The sequence below is a fragment of the Pygoscelis adeliae genome, unplaced genomic scaffold, assembly GCF_000699105.1.
Source record: "Pygoscelis adeliae isolate BGI_AS28 unplaced genomic scaffold, ASM69910v1 Scaffold302, whole genome shotgun sequence".
NCBI classification, from domain to species: domain Eukaryota; kingdom Metazoa; phylum Chordata; class Aves; order Sphenisciformes; family Spheniscidae; genus Pygoscelis; species Pygoscelis adeliae.
This window is the reverse complement of record NW_008824372.1, coordinates 1,474,024-1,495,937: the sequence shown is the minus strand read 5'-3', so window position 1 is coordinate 1,495,937 and position 21,914 is coordinate 1,474,024. Positions and strand designations below refer to the sequence as shown.

Here is a 21,914-nt window from a genome sequence, read left to right as displayed (position 1 = left end):
CAAATTCTTTTTTTTTTTTTTTCCTTTTACAAACTCAAAACCCATTCCTTCAATCTTTACTCACACGTGCAATTCCGTATCTCAGACTCTTTGCACAGTCATGAAGACGGAGAGAGGGAGTAGGTCCTACATGACTAAGTGACGTGGGACACACTTCCTCAACCCAGACCTAAACAAAAGACTCCTGAATAAACATTACCCCCTTTGCCACACAGCAAAACTGAGGCAAGGGAAGGCTGAGTGACCTGCCCAAGATCTCACAGCAACTCCGCAAACAACCCGAAGTGTCACCTATGGCAAATCAAGGAGAATTTGACCGGTGACAGAAGTAGCCCCAGAATTTCTAGGGATTCTGTGCTCCAGTTGTCTTCTCTACCCACTAGATGATTATCCTTAAGAGCTTAAAACAACAGAAATAGGCTATCACATATAAGCACTGCTGTGATGATTACTCTGAAAAGCTTAATGCGTGCATATTTTAGAAGACAGTCTCATACTACATATGAACCCATTCATTCTCTTTACTGCTGTAATGCATTTGTTTTCGTAACATATTTATGTCCCTACCCTCTAAATATATGTAATTTTTAAAACATTTTTAATTGTAGATGTGCTTCAAATATTCAGTCTGATATAAACAAAGGCACACATCAAACAAGTTTTGTCTTACTTTAAAATTATGCATAATTCATAATAACTCATTTGAGATTTTATTATATATTATCTCTGAGACGGAACTAAAACCTACATATCAACCCAGCCATGGTCCCCACTGATTTCTATGGCCTTCATGTGCTCGCCTGCAGAGAGGTACATCTCCACTGCTGCTTTTGGTTCATTGATATTCTTGGCCCAATCTGCTTGTTTTTTTATTAGCATCTTTGTGTCTTTGGGGTCTCCAGATCCCAGAAAATCCTGAAACAGTGTAATACAAAAAGTTTGCATTACCTTCTGGTCATAAACATTGTTACAGTCCAAATTCTAAAATACATAAAGGCTTTTTTAATGTATATTGTTATGCCTCCTAAGAAAAGAAATAGTGCATACAGAGCAACATGAACCGATCCAGCCTTCAGCACCTTATCATCAAGGCCCAATGTTTGGTAGGAAACAATGGCAAGTCTCCTGTTTAGATAATTTTCAATTAAAAAAAAAAAAAGTGGGAGATTCTGGGAGGGCCAGGAGAAGGACGATACAGATGCCTCAGAGGTAGTATGTCCCCACTTGATTTCTTGGAAAGCTTGCTCTCTGTTGAGCCTGTTTAAGTGGATACAAATTATGATTTCTGCATGCTTTTCAGGAACATGTCTTTCCAAAACAAAATAGTACTAATCTCAAAAACTGTAATAGATCAATTCCAAGTTTCAGATTTTCTTTTGCAAGCCAAGAAGGTACGGTTTCATTCTCAAAGATGACCCAGCCCCACCCCACGCTTAGTTAACAATAGCATACCCACTTAATCATATGTTAGCATCAGGATGCCCAGCCACAAATCAATTGAAGGCTGAAATTTCATTTTCTGCAAAGATACCTGATAATTATATTACATAATCTCAAATAAGTTCTTTTATGACAGAATGACAGCTGCTCAAAAGTGAGAGTGACTCTGAGCTACTGGTTGGACTTCTGCAAGGAATGCAAACACCAAGCCTGGATGCTGTGACGATGACCATTTGGGAAATATTTCTAATAGATTGTTCAGCTTCTTCTGCCAATACCAAAGCCCTGGCACCATATGGTTCACATCTGTTGACATCATACGCCAGGGAAGGGAGGGGGGGAAGAAAAAAAAAAAAAAGGCACTTCATGCTTCAACACCAGAAGATCGATTAAGGGCAATTTTGTCTGGTAACAGAACAGGCTACTGTCCATTAAAACAGCTACTATCAATTGAAAAATTAGAACAGAGGAGAAATGGAAAGGTGAGAAGAGTGGAAAATTACCTTATCCTCTGTGTTTCTGGTAAATTCTGATTGAGGTTTAAAAAAAACCAAACCAAAACAACAAACAGGCAAAAAAAACCCACAAAAAGCACCCACACAACAGATCTGTTCCACTACCACAATTCACCAGTTTCCCTGACGCGGCCAGTCAACAGATACAGAACTATACCCCACCTCTACGTCAGCTCTTAAGTGAGCTCCATGTAGGATTTTGCTCCAGCATTATCTACGGCAACACAGCCCTGATTCAAGTGAATAACTATAAGATGTCACGATAATCTTCGAATATGAAAAACTGAAGCGAAAGAATCAAGTTGAACAACATCTTTGACACAACTTGTTTTCCAGCTTAGGTTACCAAAATAAGCCCAAAATCAAAAGCTCAGCTTCTTACAGGATACAGAGTTTTTTGTGAGTTCTCAGTAATTTGTGATCTGGTACTGCAATAACAAGCCTATGACCAGATATCAAAGGACTTCCTGACCTCTGCCTCCAGCCTGGACTCTCTAGCCAGAGCTAATCAAAGCCAAGCACAAGAAATCAGATGCTGTAAGGGCCCCTTTGCGTAATCCTGGCAGCATGAAAAACAACAACCACCACCAAAACAAAAATACCCCCCACCCACCCATATATCTTTCCTTGGAAAAATAACTGGAAAACAAGGGGGTTTTACATATTCTTCCATGTATTGTGCACTGCCTGCACAAGAAGTTTCCTTCATATGCTATGAAGTACCTTTAATTTCATCTGCATGGAGTTACTCTCAAGGATAGGAGACACAAGACCTTTTGCTCTCTGCTAGTTAAATATAGACACAACTACAGCCAAGAATTAAAAGATTCTTATGAAGACTTATGGGAAAATTTTCATCTATGAATTACATTTATGTTCAAGAGGAGCCAAAACACTGAAGCTAACAAAAGACTCATCAGCCAAAAATAGTGGAAGTCAGACTTACATCAGCAAAGCCCCAAAGTATTTCTGTTAAGCTCTTGGAAGAAAAAGATCTCTCTGTAGCACAGTTTGTGGAATCTATGCTAAAACAGTTTATATGCATGTCATGGTAAAGTCTTTGTCCTGTATTGGGCAGAATAAGGCTCTGATGAGTGATGAATGAGACTAAACAGTGCATGCATTTTTAGGGATTTTGATAAGAAAACACCATAGACTTAAAAGCCAAGTAATGCTTTCTTATCACCATATAAAACCATCACTTTTTAAAACCATATTCAATTTATTTCTATGTGGAAACAGAGTTTTAAAAAAGAAAAAAAAGCCAAGACATCGAATCTTCGGAAGAAAATTCTCAAGTTAAAAAAAAATATACTGTTAGTATATTATACACTTTATAAAATACATTAATATAGAACTAATCTACCTATTTAAGTTCAAACTCCGAAAGAAAAATTTTTATTATAATACGGAAGTGAATTAAATGCATGATACACTCACCTCCACTTTGCATGTGTACTACCTTATTGTCTTTGGAAGACAAAAAAATAAAAAGGCACTCTTGAGTGAGATAATGAGGAAGAAACAGTCATAAAAATGAGATTTTTAGTTTTTTAAAAAAGGAAAATTACTACGGATAATACTGTATAATCACCTTTGGTGGTGTCCAACAAAAAAATCCACTGAAAAGCCATGAATTCCATGGACACGTTTGAGACTATACAAAGCACAATCTACTACCTCAGTAGCAGACACTGAAGAAGAAGGCTACCATTACATCAAGACACAGAAGATAGCCATTTTTCCCCTTATAAGCCGAATGAACTTCAACCAATTAACTGAGAAAATAAAAGTTGGAATTCAAAGCCCACATTTCATCCAATCCTTTTGTAGGATCATACTTTGAAAACAGTTACAAGTACATTAATATTTCTGCATTTAAATATTCAGTTGCAAACTGTTACCTTTGCATAGTCAAACATGCGTAAATCAGAGTACATATCGAGAGCCAGGTTTTCATGTCCGCTCTTTTTGTACAACTTCGCTGCCTCATGGAATTTTCCCTGGTAGGCATAAACATCTGCTAGGAACAGTTCATTGTTGTTTTCTCCGTGCTTCTTCCGCTCCTGGAAAAAAAAAACAAAGCGAGAGAGAGAAAAGTATTCTAGATGATCAGGACCTAGGTGAGAAACAGACATTGAAGAATTAGATTTTCAGGCTTAGATTTTAACTGTTAATAAAAACCTGTAATAGGATATGGTAATTATGCATCTCCTACATTTCTGGTGAATTTATAATTAAAGGATTAAATCCCTTCTTAATTAAAATTAGGAAGAGCAAAATTAAATGTCACTATACAATCCAAAGTGATGAAAAATCACTTCTCTTGATTTCACATGCTATGAAAATGAACACACGCTATCATTATGCTATGCTATTTTAAAAAAAGGCATCTGATGGGTTCCTTATTTTCTCCTGTAGAAACTCACCAGCATATAATTTGGCTAAATTAACAATATGTGCGGGTGGGATGACAAACATGAAAATAATTGCTAGCAATAAGCAGATTCAAAAAGTACGTTAACCTGCCTCTGAATAAAAACCAGTGTCACCACCACTGTCCCCACATGCAAGAGCTCACGGTTTCAGGTAGGCAGCAGTTGCTTCCAGAGCACCTGCACGTGCTCCCCTGCTAACTGGAACTGCTCACTCTGATTGTGTGGGAAGGGACCACAGAGGCAAAGTGCGTGCAGCGCCACAGAAACCCTTTACGTGAATCAGACCCACGGGGGTACACCGACTTCGAGGGACCAATGCCATATACACGCACACACACGTGTGCGTATGTGCGCGTGTATGTGTTTTAATGCGCATATTCATATTTATCCTATATCTTGGAAACACATTACTACCCCGCTTTGGATAAAATTATTACTACTATTAGCCCACCTCATATGGAAATATATAGATGTGAACTGAACTTAAAGAAAACTTAAATGAAAGGGGGAAAAGCATTCCATGAGCATACAAATTCAATTCTCTACTCCCAAAGGAGACTCAGCCATCACTCCTCCTGGTCACACTTACTGACTGGGCCGATACTGGACTGGTGTTGAAAGTTCCCTCTAAAAACTTGGTTAAAAGAATAGCCAGAGGAATTGTTACACCATTTTTTAAAGACTTCACAGAATCTTGCCAGATACAGAGATCTGGCAGTTATGTTTCCCGCTGTCCTCAATTAGAAAAAAAATGTGTCATTACTGAGAGAAAACCATCATATTCATGGCACATGTGTGCTTAGTTACACCCTTACAAGCCTTAAAAGTAATGATACACCACAAGCAAGAGTAAGCAATGATGTAGAACTCTCACTTCAGAAGGAGCATTTTCAAGCAGTCTGAAAGTAAGTTTATGCCTATTTACGAAAGGAGTCTTTCTCATTAAACAGAATATAACATGACAATTCCAGAATATCCTCAATAGACACAGATCTGGAGAAGCATGTGTGGAAAAGAAAGGTTAGTAGTGGTGAGAGAATGCTCTCATCTACCTATCTACCCTTTAAAGGCTGAAAAAAGGGGGGGGGGGCACGTCATGTCCTAACGCAGACCTTTGTCCCATGTTAGACACCAAGAAAAGTTAACTGCAACCAACTAGCTATTTGACAGAACCAGGACAGCTCTGCAGAAATGGAAGACAAGGAATGTATTCTTTCAGAGAAGGTGTACATCTAATTAGTGTGAGAAAGAGGAATTCCCTTTATGCCATCTCAACACAGATCTTTAAATATTATCATGCAGTCTTTGTAGAAGGACAAGGGTGATACCATGTCTTTTAATGTGCTTATGACAGACAGTTATTGTCTAGTGAAATTCTATCAAGAAGTGTGAAAAGAATAAGAACTAGTGATTAGAGCACAGTATGCAAGCAAGGAATCCCAAATTCTATTTCCAGTTGCCACAGACTTGTCATGAGACCTTGAGTTTGTCATCTCACTTCTCTGGGCCTGTTTCTGGCTCTGCAAAGGGGAGATAATAGTAATTACCCACCTCCAGGGGGTAAGGAAAGGCTTAATTAACTCATGTTTATGAAGTATTCTGTACTAAGCTCTGTTAGCACAGTAGTATTCTACCAATTATTATTTGAATATTGAACGTTTTTCCAGTTTTCCTGAAGACAGTTTCATAAATTCTTGTTGTCCCACATCCCCTTTTTTTTTCCGCTGTGAAGTTTCAGTCATATGACTAGCATTTGAGTCATCTCTGCTAATCTGGATATTTCACTCTAAACACATCTCCAACTGTCAGAAGCACTATCCGAACAAAAGTCCCTCCAAAACAGAAAGTACTGATTTTGGTATAGTACTAAGTGTAAGAAAATACACTGCCTTTAACATTCTCTTACCTCTATGCTGCTGATCAATTCTAAATATCTAAGGTCTCGTACCCTGGTAAATGCCTATTGAAAAGAAAAAAAAGAATAAAAAGAATTAACGTGAAAAGCCAGAAAAAGCAACAGAATATTGTTACACACAAATCAAGCTGCCTTCATGCAAACAGGACAGACAGAAATATGCTGAGGTTTGTGTTTGTGTAGTCCCTCACCCGATGGGCTCTGACTACAACTGGGGTCCCTCAGGCATTACAGTAAATAAAACAAGAGTATAATCCAAACAGCTTATCACTGAAAATAAACAGCAAAGGCAGGGACTAGTAGGTGTACGTATGTCAGTCCCCCAAGAAATACAAAATACCATTTAAAACATTACATACGTTTTATTCTGGCTGTTTTATAGCTTTTCCATTTTGATGTGAGGCATGATACAAACAAGGAAATTTACGGAAACGATTACAAGGTAGGACATATAATTGATCGTATTGCCAAAGCACACCGTATATGCTTATAGCTTTTATACCATTCTGAAAATTCAGTATGGAAGTAGCTCAGGGAGAGAAAAGGAAATAAGACATAAGATAAAACTACTGCAAGACAGTGTAATATCTTTTGCAAATGGAGATAAATGTGCAACCCAAAGTCTCAAGTGGCAAAGTCACGTGCGAGTTACAGCAAGCTTAGCACTTATTCTTGACATGCATCAAAAAAATAGAAATTTAACCCTTTAGACCACACATTCAAGACTTCTAACCAACCTAATGCTTAAGAGGGCATAGAATATTCTGCTTACACCAGATCGGACTAGGAACTATGAGAGCCTTTAATGTCAAGAAGCTGCTTTTGTTCAAATTAATCCGCTCTAATTCTAAGAGGGCACTACTTTAAAATTCCAAGGAGGCACTGAAAACTTCTTTTTAAGAATATCTATTTGCATAAAGCCGTCTATGAAACTGGAATTATTCTGATGCCTCCACTTAAGAAAAAAAGAAAAATAAAGCATTTAATTTCCTTTTAAAAAAATCTGTTATTAAAAGATGCCTATCATTACAGGCCATTCTCTGCATACTTTTAGAATGTTTTGTCTTTCATACAATATTCATGACACTGAACTCAGTTCGCCCTCTCTTATTTGAGAAAAGGTCGTGAAAGAAAATAGGGAAGTATTTTACGCCAGAGAAAACTCCGTTCTTCAGTATATGCCATTTATAGACCACTCCCAAAAACAAGGCACGCCAGATAGAAAATGACTAAAATGATGACATCCCATCACCACTGCCTTCAAAGAACATTAGCGTGTAAATAACAAAGAATATGAAACCTACACATTTGAACTGAGGTTACAGTAAATACCTAGGGGAAAAAAATAAGTTCATAGCATTGAGGAAGGGGGGGAAGTCAGCTAAGTCATTCTTTGCTGCCACCCAGTGGTCAGCAGCACCACTGAACAACTTTCCAGTGCTATTTCCCTCAAATTCATTAACGCATTTTCCAGCAGATGAAAGAAACCATTTTCTTTGCATTTAACACTTTGATTTAGAACATGGCATTTATCTAGAGAGATAAATTCGATTTCAGTTTAAAACCTCATCTCAAGATCCTGAGTATATAACAAACCAACACTTTCTTTGGTATGTGGAATAATGTATATACACTAAAGACAAGCAAGATAGTAACCCAGGAACACCACTTTGTATTCCAGCCATAAAACTTACATTATACACACACACACTCTCTCTCTCTAAAAAATGTAAAACAAGCTTTCTGCTAAATAAGTAAATATCTGCTTTACCTTTTTAGCAGTTTCAAACTCCAGCCCTTCTAAGGCTTCCATTGCCAGTTCTTTCCAGTCAGTATCAGTCACTCCTAAACACGCAATTTGATAGGCTTCTTTAAACATTTTTCGTTCCAGATATTGATACATGGGTGCAGACTGAGGATTTCCATTGAAAAACATGTATTAGAAAGCATAATACTGAGCTATATTAGTGAAATTCTCTACATACATTGGGGGAAAAAAAAAATTCCAATCACAACCATTGCAAGCTCCACAGAGAATAAATGTATGGTCTTTGTGTAACAGACAGAACAACATTCTGGGGTGATTATTATTGTATCTTTAGACAAGCTGGGTTAATTATATTCCAAACTCATCCATCTTGAAATCTTCAGTTCCTTGCATACTAGTTAAGAATGTGAATTTTTCTGAGCATTGTACATGCTAAATATTATGTACAGTGAGCTTTTTTTCCCCCCCTCAATACTATGGAAGCAGAGCAAGGGAGGGGGTAGTTTGTTCTCAAAGGCTAAAAGCATGAAAAGTGGCACAACAGCCCAGTGTGAAGCATCCCTGGAAATGTTCAGACACAACAGGAAGAGGTATCACGAGACACCCTTCTGTGCCATCCATGATGACAAAGCTGTTTTACCAAGACTGCAACTATTAAGCCCAAAAGACACTGACCTCAAGGACCTGCCCTAAAAGGGAATTAAAGAGAACAACTCTCAACTGCAGGCTGACACAGATAGACTAAGGCTCACGATCTGCAGCTACAGCTCAAACGGTTTGAACGAACAGGGAGCACTACAGCTAGATTACCGTTGACTCTGGGTTTGCAACCGAAGACAGTATGCAGATTGATTTCTATGTTATTTTTATCAATTTATCTGAAAATTGTACACTTTGTGGTACTCCCTCCCTCCAAAAGTGTAGCTTTGAAAAAGCTGCCTCTGTGATACTTCACAATAATTTTGTGGCATATTGGTGCCTACAGCATGCCAAAGCCAGACAAATAGTGTACTAGGCCTGGTCGATCTCATGGCTGTCAACCACAATGGACAACCCAGAGCCTAATTAAGGATCTGCATAATGCCTCAGAGGAACAGACACGGGTCTGTAACACAGGTATCCATTAGTTCATAAAAGCACATGGCACTTTTGCTGCCTGCGTTGACTCTCAGTTTCAAATCCTGCCCACACTTGGGTTCGTAAGTCAAAAATTTTTCTTTTTTCCTTTTTCTTTTTTTGTTTTGTTTCTTGGACTGTTTTAGACTCTTTCATTGCTTCCCATAATGCAGAAAATAGCATTTTGTAGAAGGCAATCTCTAAATTTAGAATATAAAGACTACACATGTACTATACATTCCAACTAAAATATACAGCTTAAACGTTGCCTAAACACATCTAGATGAAGCAACAGTAAGACAGTATTTGATGTACTCGTAAGAAAAATGAAATTACAACTTGAGAAAAGGTACATAGAGAGACTACTGTAAAAATACAGGAAGAGGTAACACCCGCACCATATCTTCATCTTTGCTTTTATTATGTGCATTTGCAAGTAGAAAGGGAGAATTAGAAGCAATCAACAAAGCAAAAAGGAAGTTAGCTTAATTAATGCCAAATAAATAAAAATAAAATAGATCATGCAATGTAACTTAAAGAACAATAAAGAAACTGTGGACTGCAAACATTTTGGTAATGGAATACAAGAAAATCTCAGAAAAGCTTCTTCACTTATTAAACATAGATGTTTATGAAATGTAAAGGCAACGCTTAATGAGATTAAAGGATTACCTGCGGAACTTCAACAGCTGACATAGAAAAAACATGAAGGCAGAAGATCTTGGAGCCATTGTAACCCACAACAAAGCCTTGAAGTTTTTGCTGATGGACAGGGAAGTTACTAGCTTTGATATTGAGGTAACCCCCTCCAGAAAAGCAAAGCATATCCTCACACTGTGTATTCCAAGCCACGCTATTAGCATTGGGTTCCTAACGAGCAAAATAACTGATGATTACAACAGATGCAATCACATCGTCTTTCCTAAGAAATATGCATCCTTCAGCTAGAACATTTGACTTATTATAGGCTGGGTATGTACACACGCACTCTTATTATTTACATTTGTAATATTCTAAAGCCTAGTATATTCCTAAACAGATTTACAGGGACATATTTTACATTTTAATAAACAGCTGTTATTATCTTTCCTTTGTTTTGTGTTTACTAATGATCAGTACTATCAAACTGTAGAACATAATATAAAATTCCACAATAATACACTGTTAGCTAGCACATTTAATTGATCATTTTTCTGCCCATTACAAAAAGAAAGTTACAGACCCTATCTTTGTAGCATTTCATACTTTCTATCCAGTGTTCTCTGAAAACGTTTCATCAACATTAATGAGTAAACCGTTAGAGTGACTGCTAAACTGCCAATGAAGAGAGAATTATCATTAGTCATTTTATAGTCTGGGAATACACGACGAACAAAGTAGTTTAGGCTTTAATTCTGTTCGTACCAATGATAAAGCCAAAATGCTCATTAACTGTAATGCTTCAAAGAGAACGAGGACAGAGCTCTAAGTTAAACTGAAAAGGTCACATGTTTAAGTGCTCTTTATTCAGCTGTTGCTCACATGTATCTCCTGTCTTCTAATTCCTTGTCTATCATCTCTAAAAGGGTAGTTTTGATAGAGAAATAGATCACAGTTAAATCCTACAAAATGTGATTAATGGCTTAAATGACAGTTACATGAATTTCTGCACAGCAACACTTTTGGTATGTTCTGTGCTCCAAATCACTTCCTGCCTTCCCCCCCCCCTTTTTTTAAACTTTGAATTTTACCTGAAACAACAACTCTTTGGTATGAATATCATACACTAGGCAGGTATCGTTTTCATCAACCACTGCCAGCTTGTTTCGGGATGCACTCATATCCAGACAGCGCACAGCTGTGGATTGCTTCAACAGGACGATTGCGAAGACATTATCGACAAATATCTTCAGAATCTAGACATATTTGAAACCAAAGTCAGTCCATCCATTTTTGTTCCTAAAACTAGAAATAGCATAGCAGGTACAAACTTTAATGCTGTTTAAAGCATGCAATTGCAATTTTTTTCAGAGATGTGAACTGTGCATAAAATTAAGGAAATGCTTTCAGTTTGAGGTATCTTGAAAAGACTTGTTTCCACAACATACTCTAGGTTGCAAGCCTATACAAGTAAATCATATGCTATACATCCTGGACTTTTTAATGCTCCACTAGTTAAACAATTACATTAATATAATACTACAGGAATATATAGCCTAGATACAGAAGACACAAAGGATCTCAACTTCCTCTCTATTCCTGTTCTCTGTATCAATACCTCTGGGCTCCAGTTTGAAATTTTCAGCTGCTAACTGGCTTGTGATTCGCCATTTCACCTCTAGAACATCCACACCTTCACAAGTGGTCGTCAGAAGTGTACACACACACACCAACCCCCACTAAAGACAACCCCTCTCTCAGTTTACCAAGAACTCCATTTTTGTCAGTTGTTCCTAACACCTTATGGACTTTAGACAAAGTTAAACATGTTTGTATGAATTTTACAGCCAGACAATGTGAAAGGTAGAAGTAATTAGTTTTTAATCGCAAGATGAGACTCTGTCAAATAAAATTCTAGGTTGTAAGAGAGCATGCTGCTCCTAAGGTCTCCCCCTAAGAGCACAGAACACATTTTACTTGCAGTGAAAAGACACATACCAGACATTATGTGTTACCTGACCATTCTTTAGACCAACTAAGAGGCCTTCTCTTCCTGGAGGTCCTCCAATTACTTTAATGTAACGAATAAGAGATTCCATCAGCCATTCTCGTTCTTTAGTGCCACTAAATGAGAGGCACTGCAATCTTTTCTCCTAAAGACACAATAACATACGAAATACTGCACGGAGGTAAAGATAAAACCCTGTGTCTTTGATGTGCTATGTTTATACCTGTACTAGCATGTGTGCCTACTTTTACATCTAAAAATCATAATGTCAAATAGTCAATTTAACAGGATGAATTCTTTAAGATTTTCCAATGCTATGAACAAACAAACAAAACCAAAAAACCCCCACCTTTTTCTAGTAGTTCACCCCCACCCAAAAGTTCCCCTGGATTATGTGCTAATTTATCAAATTCACTACAGAGACTGTTTTACTGAAACAGAGCCACCTGTGGCATGCCACAGCTATTGCTCAGAAGTACATTAGTGCTGCACATTACAACAGCACTACAGATTGGTACCTTGGGGAAAAACTGTGATAGATTATACAGTAAAATCTTTTCCTACCAGCTATTTGGACAGCTATCTTAAAGTCTGAATGCATCCCAAGACTACTCTAGATTTTAAGGCACATACCTGGCATAAAATAATGTGATCTGCACATACAACCAGCAAGTTGCATTCAAATTTTTTTACTATCTTTTCCTTCACCCGATAATACATATCTGAAGAATCATCCGAGTACAACTCATAAATCAAGATTTTCTCTGGCATCTGGATTGCTAATCTGTTTTTGTAGATTGCAATTTTCTTTACAAGCTCTCTGCCTTTTATTCTAACTAGAGAGAAAAAACACAAGAACAATACAGTATAGGCTGACATGAAAAATAATGGATACAGAAATCAGAAAACTTACTAATACATTAAAATTGAATCTTTCTAAAGCACCTCTAAAATTAAAAGCAGATTCCTGCTCAGATATGTTTGTCGTTCTGCATCTATGTAATCTACTATCCCCGTCACAATTTATCACCCTCTATTATTTGTCAACAGCACATTCTGGAGCAATACTTTTGATTCCTTGCCATAAAAAGCCAGTGGATACAAAGAAACAAAATCAGCACAAACCCTTGAGGCTGCAAGTAAGGAAAAAAAAAGCTAAATATGATGTACAGTATTTTTATCTCATTCACAGAGATTAAAACCTTATCTTAAAAGCCTCTGCCCCTCCCAATGTCCTTTCAAATCCCCACATCTTTCATTAAGCTTGTCAGCGCTGATCCTCCAGAATCCAAGTTTGCACTCTCACCCTGCAAACAGTATTCCTCAGTTTTACTGTCGAAGTGACAACAATCTGTCTGGTACGTGCAACATATATTCCAAGTGTTCTGATGGATATTACTTAAAAAAACAAAAAAACACAGAATGAGAGTGAAGCTTTGGCCTGACTGTAAGTGTGAAATTACCTTTTTGTTCAGTGATGAGGTGTTGAACAATAACATCAGTCATGCTGTCTCTGTAAGCATAACGATCTTTATAAAGGCCATGAACAGTGCTAAAAATCAACTGATAAAAGGATATTGTTCCATCTTGGCATCCTACTGCCTGAACATAAGAAAATAATTTTAGTTAATTGGTACACGTAGCTGAGAATTGGCAAAATGTGTCAACATTATGTTCCTTTTCCTGCATAACGTATAGATTGATACCAATTACAGCCTACTTGTACTTACACAGTGGTAAAAGTGCAATGCAAAGTGAGGACTGATCTCATCATAGACTATGGAGACCACCATGTTGGTGGGGGGAGTTGGTTTTATTTTGTTGTTGTTGTTTGGGGGGGGGGCGGGGCAGGGGTGTGTGTGTGTTTTTAAATTCACTGTGTATCTCTTCACATTTGTACAATAACACAGAGTGCAGCATTTATGGCTAACAGTTGCCTTGTAGGCATTTTCCACAAGGTGTAATGCTAGAAACTCAAACAGATCTGTACATTTTCTTCCCATCATGGAATTAGATTTGGTCAACCTAGAAGTTATTAGCTGCCATTTTGTCTTCTTTTCCCTTCCCTTTTTTTAATCAAAATGCAGCAAATGCCTTACTGTCTGAAAACAGGTGTTACGCTCATTCACAGCCTTCTTACAGCCCAAGTTTTATTTCCGCAGGATATTTTTAATTTCGGTGGTAGTTCTAGGACCTCACTAGACACTGCTTAGGTTCTGCTGCCTCAGTAAGAACGTCTAGACTAAGCAGCTAAGTTTGAAATTTACAGTCTTACCTCATACGACAAATTGTCTGTGAAAATGTCAGAGAAATGTTCCTACTCACCACATAGTTGGAGTCTGGTTTAACTTTGCATGTCCACACCCAACTGCTTTGCTCTCCTATGGTACCAAGACGCACACCATCCTTCGTGAAGAGGGAAACTTGTTTATCTGAACCTCCCAGTAAAATATACTCTCCTTTAGTAAAATAGCTAACACAGCAAGGATCAAAATTGAGCATTCTGTCCTTCCCAATCTACAAGGGAAAATAAAAAAAAAAACCAAACAAACCCAAAACATTAACAAAAGGATCATTTAATATTTTCCCAAGACAACAAGTGCCATCACTGATACCATTCTTCTCTCTGGCCATGCACAACTTTTCAATACCCCAGAACCACTACCTATATTAAGATTTCCAAAGACAATTATAAAATGCATTCAAGAATCCCTCCAGTCTATTCAGAATGCAAGCAACTCACAAACCCCCCTTTAACCAGTTGAAAAAAATACAAAGATGTCCTCTACAGACCAGTAAACCACATCACAAAAGTCAGCAGACTTGTAAGGGCTTTAATACAAGAATTGTAAGACAACAACTGAGCTGCCATGGGAGAAAAAAAAGCTGAAGGAAAAGACGGTTAAAAAAAAGCAGACTCATAAAAGGTTGGGAAAACATTTAATGTAGCTAATAAAGCACTAGTATGCAAACGCTTTGAATACAGGACACAAAACAGAATCAGAAATACCCTGCCACTCTTGAATGCACTTTCTAAAACATACCTGTTTGCCACTAAGCTGGTAAAAGGAAAGTTTCTGACCCCAGTCTGCCACAGCTAAAATATCATTGCGTTCATCTCTAACAACAACAAAAAAAAAAATTATGCAGTAATTCTACAGCAATTTATCAATAAATTTCTTAGAGCAATCGAACCAAGTAATAGGGTAGCAGAATTTACTTCATATTACTCTTTAAAAAAACACAAACTGAAAGGACAGCAGATACATCTTGCCATTTAAAACTGAGGAAGAGAGCTTGGAGACACAAAAGAAAAATCAGTCTCCTTTACAGGAACAACTGCAAAACTTCACATACAGCTATATAAGCAGTGGGTACAGTGAAGCTAATGGTCCCTTAAACAGAAGAAGCACCTGGGCCCAGATTCCGATCTTAGCTACAGTAGTACAAAGCCACCATAACATCAAAGTCAATACAGCTGAGGAAGGGTGAACTACAATTATCAGTGTAAGGCAGAGGGGAAAAAAAAAAAAAAAAAAAAAAAGTCGTTTATGTGAGACCGGCAGCAGACTGAGGAAAGGCTTCAGGTCTCAAACTTGTTAACTTTGGTACTCTGACATGATCTGTTCAGCTTGGAGCAAAACATGAGAGTCACCTTCCTAGGCAAGAAGCTTGGAGAAGAAGGGAGATAGTAATCTGAACATTCTGCTGCAAATAATGCCTCTAGCCACAAACCGAACAAAAAGGAAACAGACAAAAAACCTAGTAAAAAGGTAACTGTTTAGTAATCATCCTCCCTTTGCTCAATGCATGATGCATGCACCTGTGGGGAAAAGCAACATGCGATCATGTACTTCAGAACCATCTCATAATGAACACATACTAGCAGAATAAATTAAAGACCATACAGGCAACTATTAATCTACAATTTCCTAACTTTTGAATGTCTGATTTTGCACCCTGCATAATACTCTCCGCCCTTGGTCCTTCTTGTAAATTACTGTTCTAGATAATATAGATATATACGTTCCTTTGAAGTTTCACTCACAAGTTGAAATCCATAGAGGTCTCTTCTTCCTCATGGTCTTCTCCCTCTGTCTGACTATACTGCCTACTGCCAGGCCTGGATCTCAGTACTGGTATCTCCTCTAAAAAGCTGTGAACTGACTCCTCTTGTTCATCTCCTCTACTCCAAAAATTCTCCCACCTACTGCAATAGCAATCGTTTATTCACATATTTGGGACAATATTCTCTCTGAATTGAAGTGAACAAACAGCTCCTCTCTCTCTCCCCCAATCCAAACAGAACCTGCCCCCCCCCCCCCCCAAAAAAAAACCCCACAAACAAAAAAAACAAACAATACAAAAGAAAAAAGAAATGTTTCTTGAGATCTGGTGAGGCCACACCTCGAATACTGTGTTCAGTTTTGGGCCCCTCACTATAAGAAAGACATTGAGGTGCTGGAGCCGGCCGGTTGGCTGCTGCTGCCAAGTTCTCCAAGAACAACTGCAACAAGATTCAAGGCCAGTGGCATCAGGAATTAATCAGTGGGCACAAGCCAATCCCAACCAGCAACTGATCTCTTTTCCCAAGTAACAAGCGATAGGACGAGAGGAAACGGTCTCAAGTTGCGCCAGGGGAGGTTTAGACTGGATATTGGGAAAAAGTTCTTCACCAAAAGGGTTATCAAGCACTGGAACAGGCTGCCCAGGGAAGTGGTTGAGTCACTGTCCCTGGAGGTATTTAAAAGACGTGTAGATGTGGTGCTGCAGGACATGGTTTAGTGGGACTTGGCAGTGCTAGGTTAACGGTTGGACTTGGTGATCTTAAAGGTCTTTTCCAACCTAAATGGTTCTATGATTTAAGTGGAACTTGTTCCCAGTTTCTCCGTTCAATTAAAGACTGGCAGCAAAGCCAAAACCCCAATACATAATCACTTAAAAAGAGGTAACGTACTTGGCGTTAATCTGTTTCAGCAGGGATAAAAGTCAAGCCTTTCTGCAACCAATAAGCCAAGGATTATCTATTCAGCATGAAAAAAGGAAGGATGAAATTATTTACCTGGATGGATTCCAACAAATTGACCATATTGGAGATGAAGCACCCCCTGTACGCTCTATTTTAACCTTCTCTTCGCCATTTTTATTCCTTATGCTGACAATGCCGTTGAACATCCCCAAAGCAAGGTACTGGCCATCATTTGTCCAGCTGATAAAACACACACATATTGAAGAGCAAACTACTAAAAACAAGCAGCAGGAAGGTAGGATGGTACAGCATACTCAAATAGAGATGATAGATTGAAATATACTTCTAAGAGGGAGTTCTGGGAGATAGCCAGTAATCCTACAGTTTGTTTATGCATCTAAATCCACATTTATGGCAACAGCATGCACTACAGCAAGAACATTTTATTATACACACAGAAATAAAAAAAAAGTAGAAATTAAAAAAAAAATTAAAGCTATCATCTGCTTGCAATACTTCTAACACGTGCTAAGTAACAGATACATTTTGGGGATGACAGTGTTGGCAGTAGACCAGACTGTTTTAAAAGCCACATTTAGAACACTGATCAGATAAAACTGCATGGTGCTGGGACAGAGGAGACCTGGTTTCTATTCTTGCCTCTGCTGTAGTTAGATGGATGACTTTACACAAATTAATGTACCCTTGCTTCAGGTTCCCCATAATGGTAGTACCCCCTTTTACTGAAAATACCAACAACACAGAAGACGAACAGCTCTACAAACAAAAAGTATAATTATTTTTCCTTGTTTTATTGTTATTGCACAAGATGGCTAAACAGAGGGAGAGAGAAGTTAAGACACTTGTTCCAAGACCAGAACACCTCTCTGACACTTTCAGAATAATTCAGTTATAAACAGTACCAAATAAAAAGCAAAACCCTTTGCTATTACAAAAAAAGAAAAAAAAAGAAAAGAGCTCTCTCTGAGAAGACTACACAAGAACGAACAAGTCATCTTTGACAAATACTAGTCATATTCCTACTGGAGCATTATAAACGCTCCTCAGGTATTTTAATGATGACAATGGCGAAACAGCATGAAGTACACAATGCTACTGAACAGCACGGTAGGACAGCCTATCTCATACTACTAGGTACTGTCTCTGCATACGTTGAACTGTTTTACTTGAATTGTTTTTCATTAAGCTTGCATATTATTTTGAATTGTTTGTATTGAAAGTAACTTAAATGACACAGGTAATCCTTAAAACTTACCTACAGCAAGTAATCTTACTGCTGGTTTTATGTTTAGAGACTGACTTCTGTTCAGGAGACCACAAGCCTTGATTTAAGCAAACAAAAAGCCAAAGTAAATTACAAGTAAGCATTTACCAGTGTTCAGATTAGAAACTAATATTGTCAGAAAACTCAGTTGGGACTTCAGAGGGATCAAAGTCTCATCCACTGCTAGAAGGACATTTAAATACGTATTATTTATCAGTAAATGGCAAAAAAAATCCATCTAAATAATACAGAGGGTGTCTCTGCGAAAAAATCATAGTAACGAAGTAGTACATTTTACCCTGTGGCACCTCACTACATAGTCCTTTCCAACTAAGTTTAAGTGATTTAAATAAGTATCTAATGTTACTTAACTTTAGGTAGCTTTATATCTCATCTCTTCTGAATATAAAGAACTGTGCCTATCTGTAGTTAGCTTAGCTACACAACTTTAGTAGAATTTACTGGCTTAATGGAAAAGTTAAGAGTAAGAAGACATACCAAAATCACTGGAAGAGCAGGATGCCAACTGATGAGTAAGAGGATTGTACGAAACACACTGTATAGAGTCATTATGCCTAGAATGAAGTTACAATCATATTTCAATAAATCATTCTTAAATGCCCCCTTTTCTGACTTTCAGCAAGATAGCTGAAAGGTTTACCAGATGCCAGAAATAATTCGATCAGTTTCTATTACACCAAATTAATCTGCAATTACTGTAAACTAAATCAGTAATAAACCTTAAAAAAATTGTCTCTAAGTGGCAGGATTCACTGTATTTCATCAAGATTAGCTAAAAACGTACATAGATGGTGGTTTGTGAAATACGATTAAAGGTTATATCCAAATTCTAAAACAAGTATGCTTGTGTATGCTCCTAGTAGTACACTAGCTTGTGCACACTAACCAGTAATAAATGTACCCATACATTCAGAAACAGAATTTGAAGATGTTGCTTAAGAGAGATGACATAAAAACAAAGCCAGAAGAAAGACGGAAATATACTGAAAGTACCAAACCTTATCTTTAGTTTGGTCTTTGAACTAGTATTAATTTTATTATACAAGATCAGAGCCATATTGTATTTCATTTTATTTCAATCTACACAGTTTCCCCAGTTCTCTGCCAGCCCTCTAAATTCAGAGATTTATCTAGACTTCCCACCCTCTTTCATGCCTTTAATTGCTTTCCTGCCTCATTCAGATACTTTGACTGTTCTTTTCCTCTTCCCTCTCCTATTACCCTCTCACTAGCATTTCCTCTGACCTTACTCAACCTTCTTCCAAATCTAACAGCACGTACTCTTTGACAGCAGAAGTGCATAATCAAAGTCCGTTTTTGAGAGGCACAGAATTGAAAGGCATCACTTACGTGTATTTCAGAATTCCCTCTAACTTTGAAGTCCAAATTATCACACTTTTATCAGCCGAGCCAGATGCGAAACGTTTGCCTAGGAATTAAGTACAATTTAAATCCCACACATACAAGAATCACTTTAACTCCAAATACTCAATCAAAGAGAGAGCAAGAAGCTCTTGAACTTGACAAGGCTCAAGTAATAAAGGGCCTAACACTGCAAGTGCCTTGATGCGACTGCGCTTCTCCGACTACGTGAAACTCCGATGACTTTATTTTGTTATTCCCATAGAGAGCGCCTCACTAAACCCCAGCCATGCAAGCAAGTAGACAGTCTTTCCAACACCGTCAGTCACAGGTTGGAGATTTATGTTAACAGTGTCAAGGGAAAAATGGAACATTTCCCCTATAACTTAAACAGTAGTATTTGAGAGGAAGTCCTTTGAGTCCCCACACAGTAAGTCCCGACAGAATGAGAACCGGAGGCAATGAAAGAACTGGAAGCAGAATAAGGCCTGTGGCGTGCATGGTAATGTGTGAAGGATCAGAAGATCAGGAAGCTTTGGGATAGAGGAGCTACGGAAATAAAAATCAGAGGCCGGTGGCGTACTAGAAAGAGGGATCTCTGGGGTAAGCCTTCTCCTCACTGAAGTAGAAGGGGAGGGGAAGCGGGGACTACAGTTCTTGCATTAACAGGTAGTCTTACATGTAGAAATACAGTACTTCTGCATGTAGCATTTGCATGGCAGTTCAAACTCTCCATTAAAAAACAAACAAAACACCAGCACTCACACACATGTTCAAAATACTGTTACTGAAACAGCCCTGATTTCTCTATTTATCAATTGGCAATGAGAAATGGAAGATATTCACTTTACCAATCAGACTAACAAAGCCCCCCAAAGTGATATTTACCGTCTTTAGCATAAGCCACACAGTATACAGTGTCCTTATGTCCTTTCAAAGGCTGAATTAAGGTTCCATCAGAAGTATCATATACCTATTTAAACAGAGGGAATACAAAAACAAACATACAAAGAAAAAAACACACATAAAAATCTTCCAGTGAAGGCTAGGATATAAAATTAGCAAAGGCCAACAGCATTATACACTTTCTTTTGTGTCCGCTTTTTTGCATAGCGTACAGTCCATGCCAGACAACACGTTTCAAAGCGTAGAAGCAGCTTTCCTCAATACTTCTCAGAATGAAAGAAGACTCAGTATTAGAAAATTACATGCATGAAAGAAGTTTCCAAACACCTCATTTGGCCAGCTTGTTTTACTTCCTTCCCCGCATTAGATGTTTAAACATAATAAATTACTGGAAAGGACCATCACTAAATACACCGTTCTGTGAGCGCTGAAAATAATAAAGGCTGCTGTCCTGCAGTGCTGAGCTACATCTCCATAATGGTGCCATCCATCCCTCCCTCCCTGCAGTTTCTACACCCGCCCCACCTGAAAGCTTTGCAAGAACCACGACAAGCGTGGACCTGAGCTGCTCTTGCTGACGGGTTAGCAGCAGGCAAACAGACCCAGGGAACCGCAGAAAGTTACAGCTGAAGCTTCTCACAAAGCAGGGACATCAATTTGAGTTTCTTTCCCCTTTTCACAGAGATTTGCGTGAAAGTTGTAACAACACAGTCTTTGTACACTATGCTACTGCGCTAAGTTTGGATGCAGGTTAATGGATTTCAAACTACCGGGTGAGGTGCGAGAGGACGAGATGACGCAAGTAACTTAAATCTCATTACTTTTGGAAATAGAGCTTAAAACTTGGTAAGAAACGTTAAAAAGCTTCCAAACACTTTACAGTTAGCCTGCATTAATATGTATGTAGATATGAGGCTGGACTAGTAGAGATAAGAGGATTTTTGATAGGTTATATTCATAAGTTAATGTGAAAGAAATCATATTCATAGAGCTGTAAATGCAAGATGAAAAAAAAGCATCCCTACCAGCAGCCTATTTCCAGCAGCAATTATCAACTGAGTCCCATCCGGTTTGAATGCAAGATCATAAATACTAAAGGGAAAAAAAAAACAAAAAACGAAAAACCCCCCAAGAAAACCCCGTATTAGTAGGCAGAAAATGTATTTCCTTTAATGTCAAAGATGCCACATAACAAAAATTGTTAATTGCATATTTGAGAGCATATCTGATTCCTGAGAAAATTCCCCATACAAGAACCCCCTGTGATGGTCTCCCCGCGCTCGGGAAGAAGCCCAAGCACTGGCCACCATCCAGGCTCCAGGCCTGAGCACACGCAGATGGGAGGCCGGGACGAAGCCAGCACGCTTGGCTTGGTGGCCAGAACCTCGGAGGCAGAACCACACCAACACAGACGCGGGCTGCTGGCCGCCGGCTACATGTAAAGCGAAAAAAGCAAAAACCACCCCCAAAGAGACTCTGCGTTACGGGATCACCGGCATCAACCAGGAGGCCGCGGCTGGCCCGGCCACGGG

General features: G+C 38.3%; 2 protein-coding genes across 3 annotated transcripts in view; one reads left to right on the top strand and one right to left on the bottom strand.

Annotated features, from left to right (window-relative positions):
- Positions 1-21,467, bottom strand: part of IFT122 (intraflagellar transport 122) — a 32,932-nt gene extending 11,465 nt beyond the window's left edge. The window contains exons 1-17 of one of the 2 annotated variants that reach the window (XM_009320100.1): positions 21,408-21,467; positions 20,365-20,449; positions 19,465-19,543; positions 18,592-18,668; positions 18,085-18,151; positions 16,902-17,048; positions 14,884-14,959; positions 14,165-14,356; positions 13,303-13,441; positions 12,473-12,675; positions 11,847-11,984; positions 10,923-11,087; positions 9,865-10,062; positions 8,080-8,220; positions 6,300-6,353; positions 3,860-4,021; positions 749-915 (exon numbers count right to left, since the gene is read on the bottom strand). In XM_009320100.1, coding sequence (XP_009318375.1) covers positions 749-915; positions 3,860-4,021; positions 6,300-6,353; positions 8,080-8,220; positions 9,865-10,062; positions 10,923-11,087; positions 11,847-11,984; positions 12,473-12,675; positions 13,303-13,441; positions 14,165-14,356; positions 14,884-14,959; positions 16,902-17,014 — 1,748 coding nt within the window. In that variant the 5' untranslated portion in view covers positions 17,015-17,048; positions 18,085-18,151; positions 18,592-18,668; ... (1 more) ...; positions 20,365-20,449; positions 21,408-21,467. Of the gene's footprint in view, positions 1-748; positions 916-3,859; positions 4,022-6,299; positions 6,354-8,079; positions 8,221-9,864; positions 10,063-10,922; positions 11,088-11,846; positions 11,985-12,472; positions 12,676-13,302; positions 13,442-14,164; positions 14,357-14,883; positions 14,960-16,901; positions 17,049-18,084; positions 18,152-18,591; positions 18,669-19,464; positions 19,544-20,364; positions 20,450-21,407 lie in introns of those variants that run through there. The other variant, XM_009320099.1, reaches the window with a different exon arrangement.
- Positions 21,468-21,719: 252 nt separating this feature from the next.
- The window catches only part of MBD4 (methyl-CpG binding domain protein 4), a 5,721-nt gene continuing 5,526 nt past the window's right edge, over positions 21,720-21,914 (top strand). The window contains exon 1 of the mRNA XM_009320115.1: positions 21,720-21,820. Coding sequence (XP_009318390.1) covers positions 21,720-21,820 — 101 coding nt within the window. The remainder of the gene's footprint in view (positions 21,821-21,914) is intronic.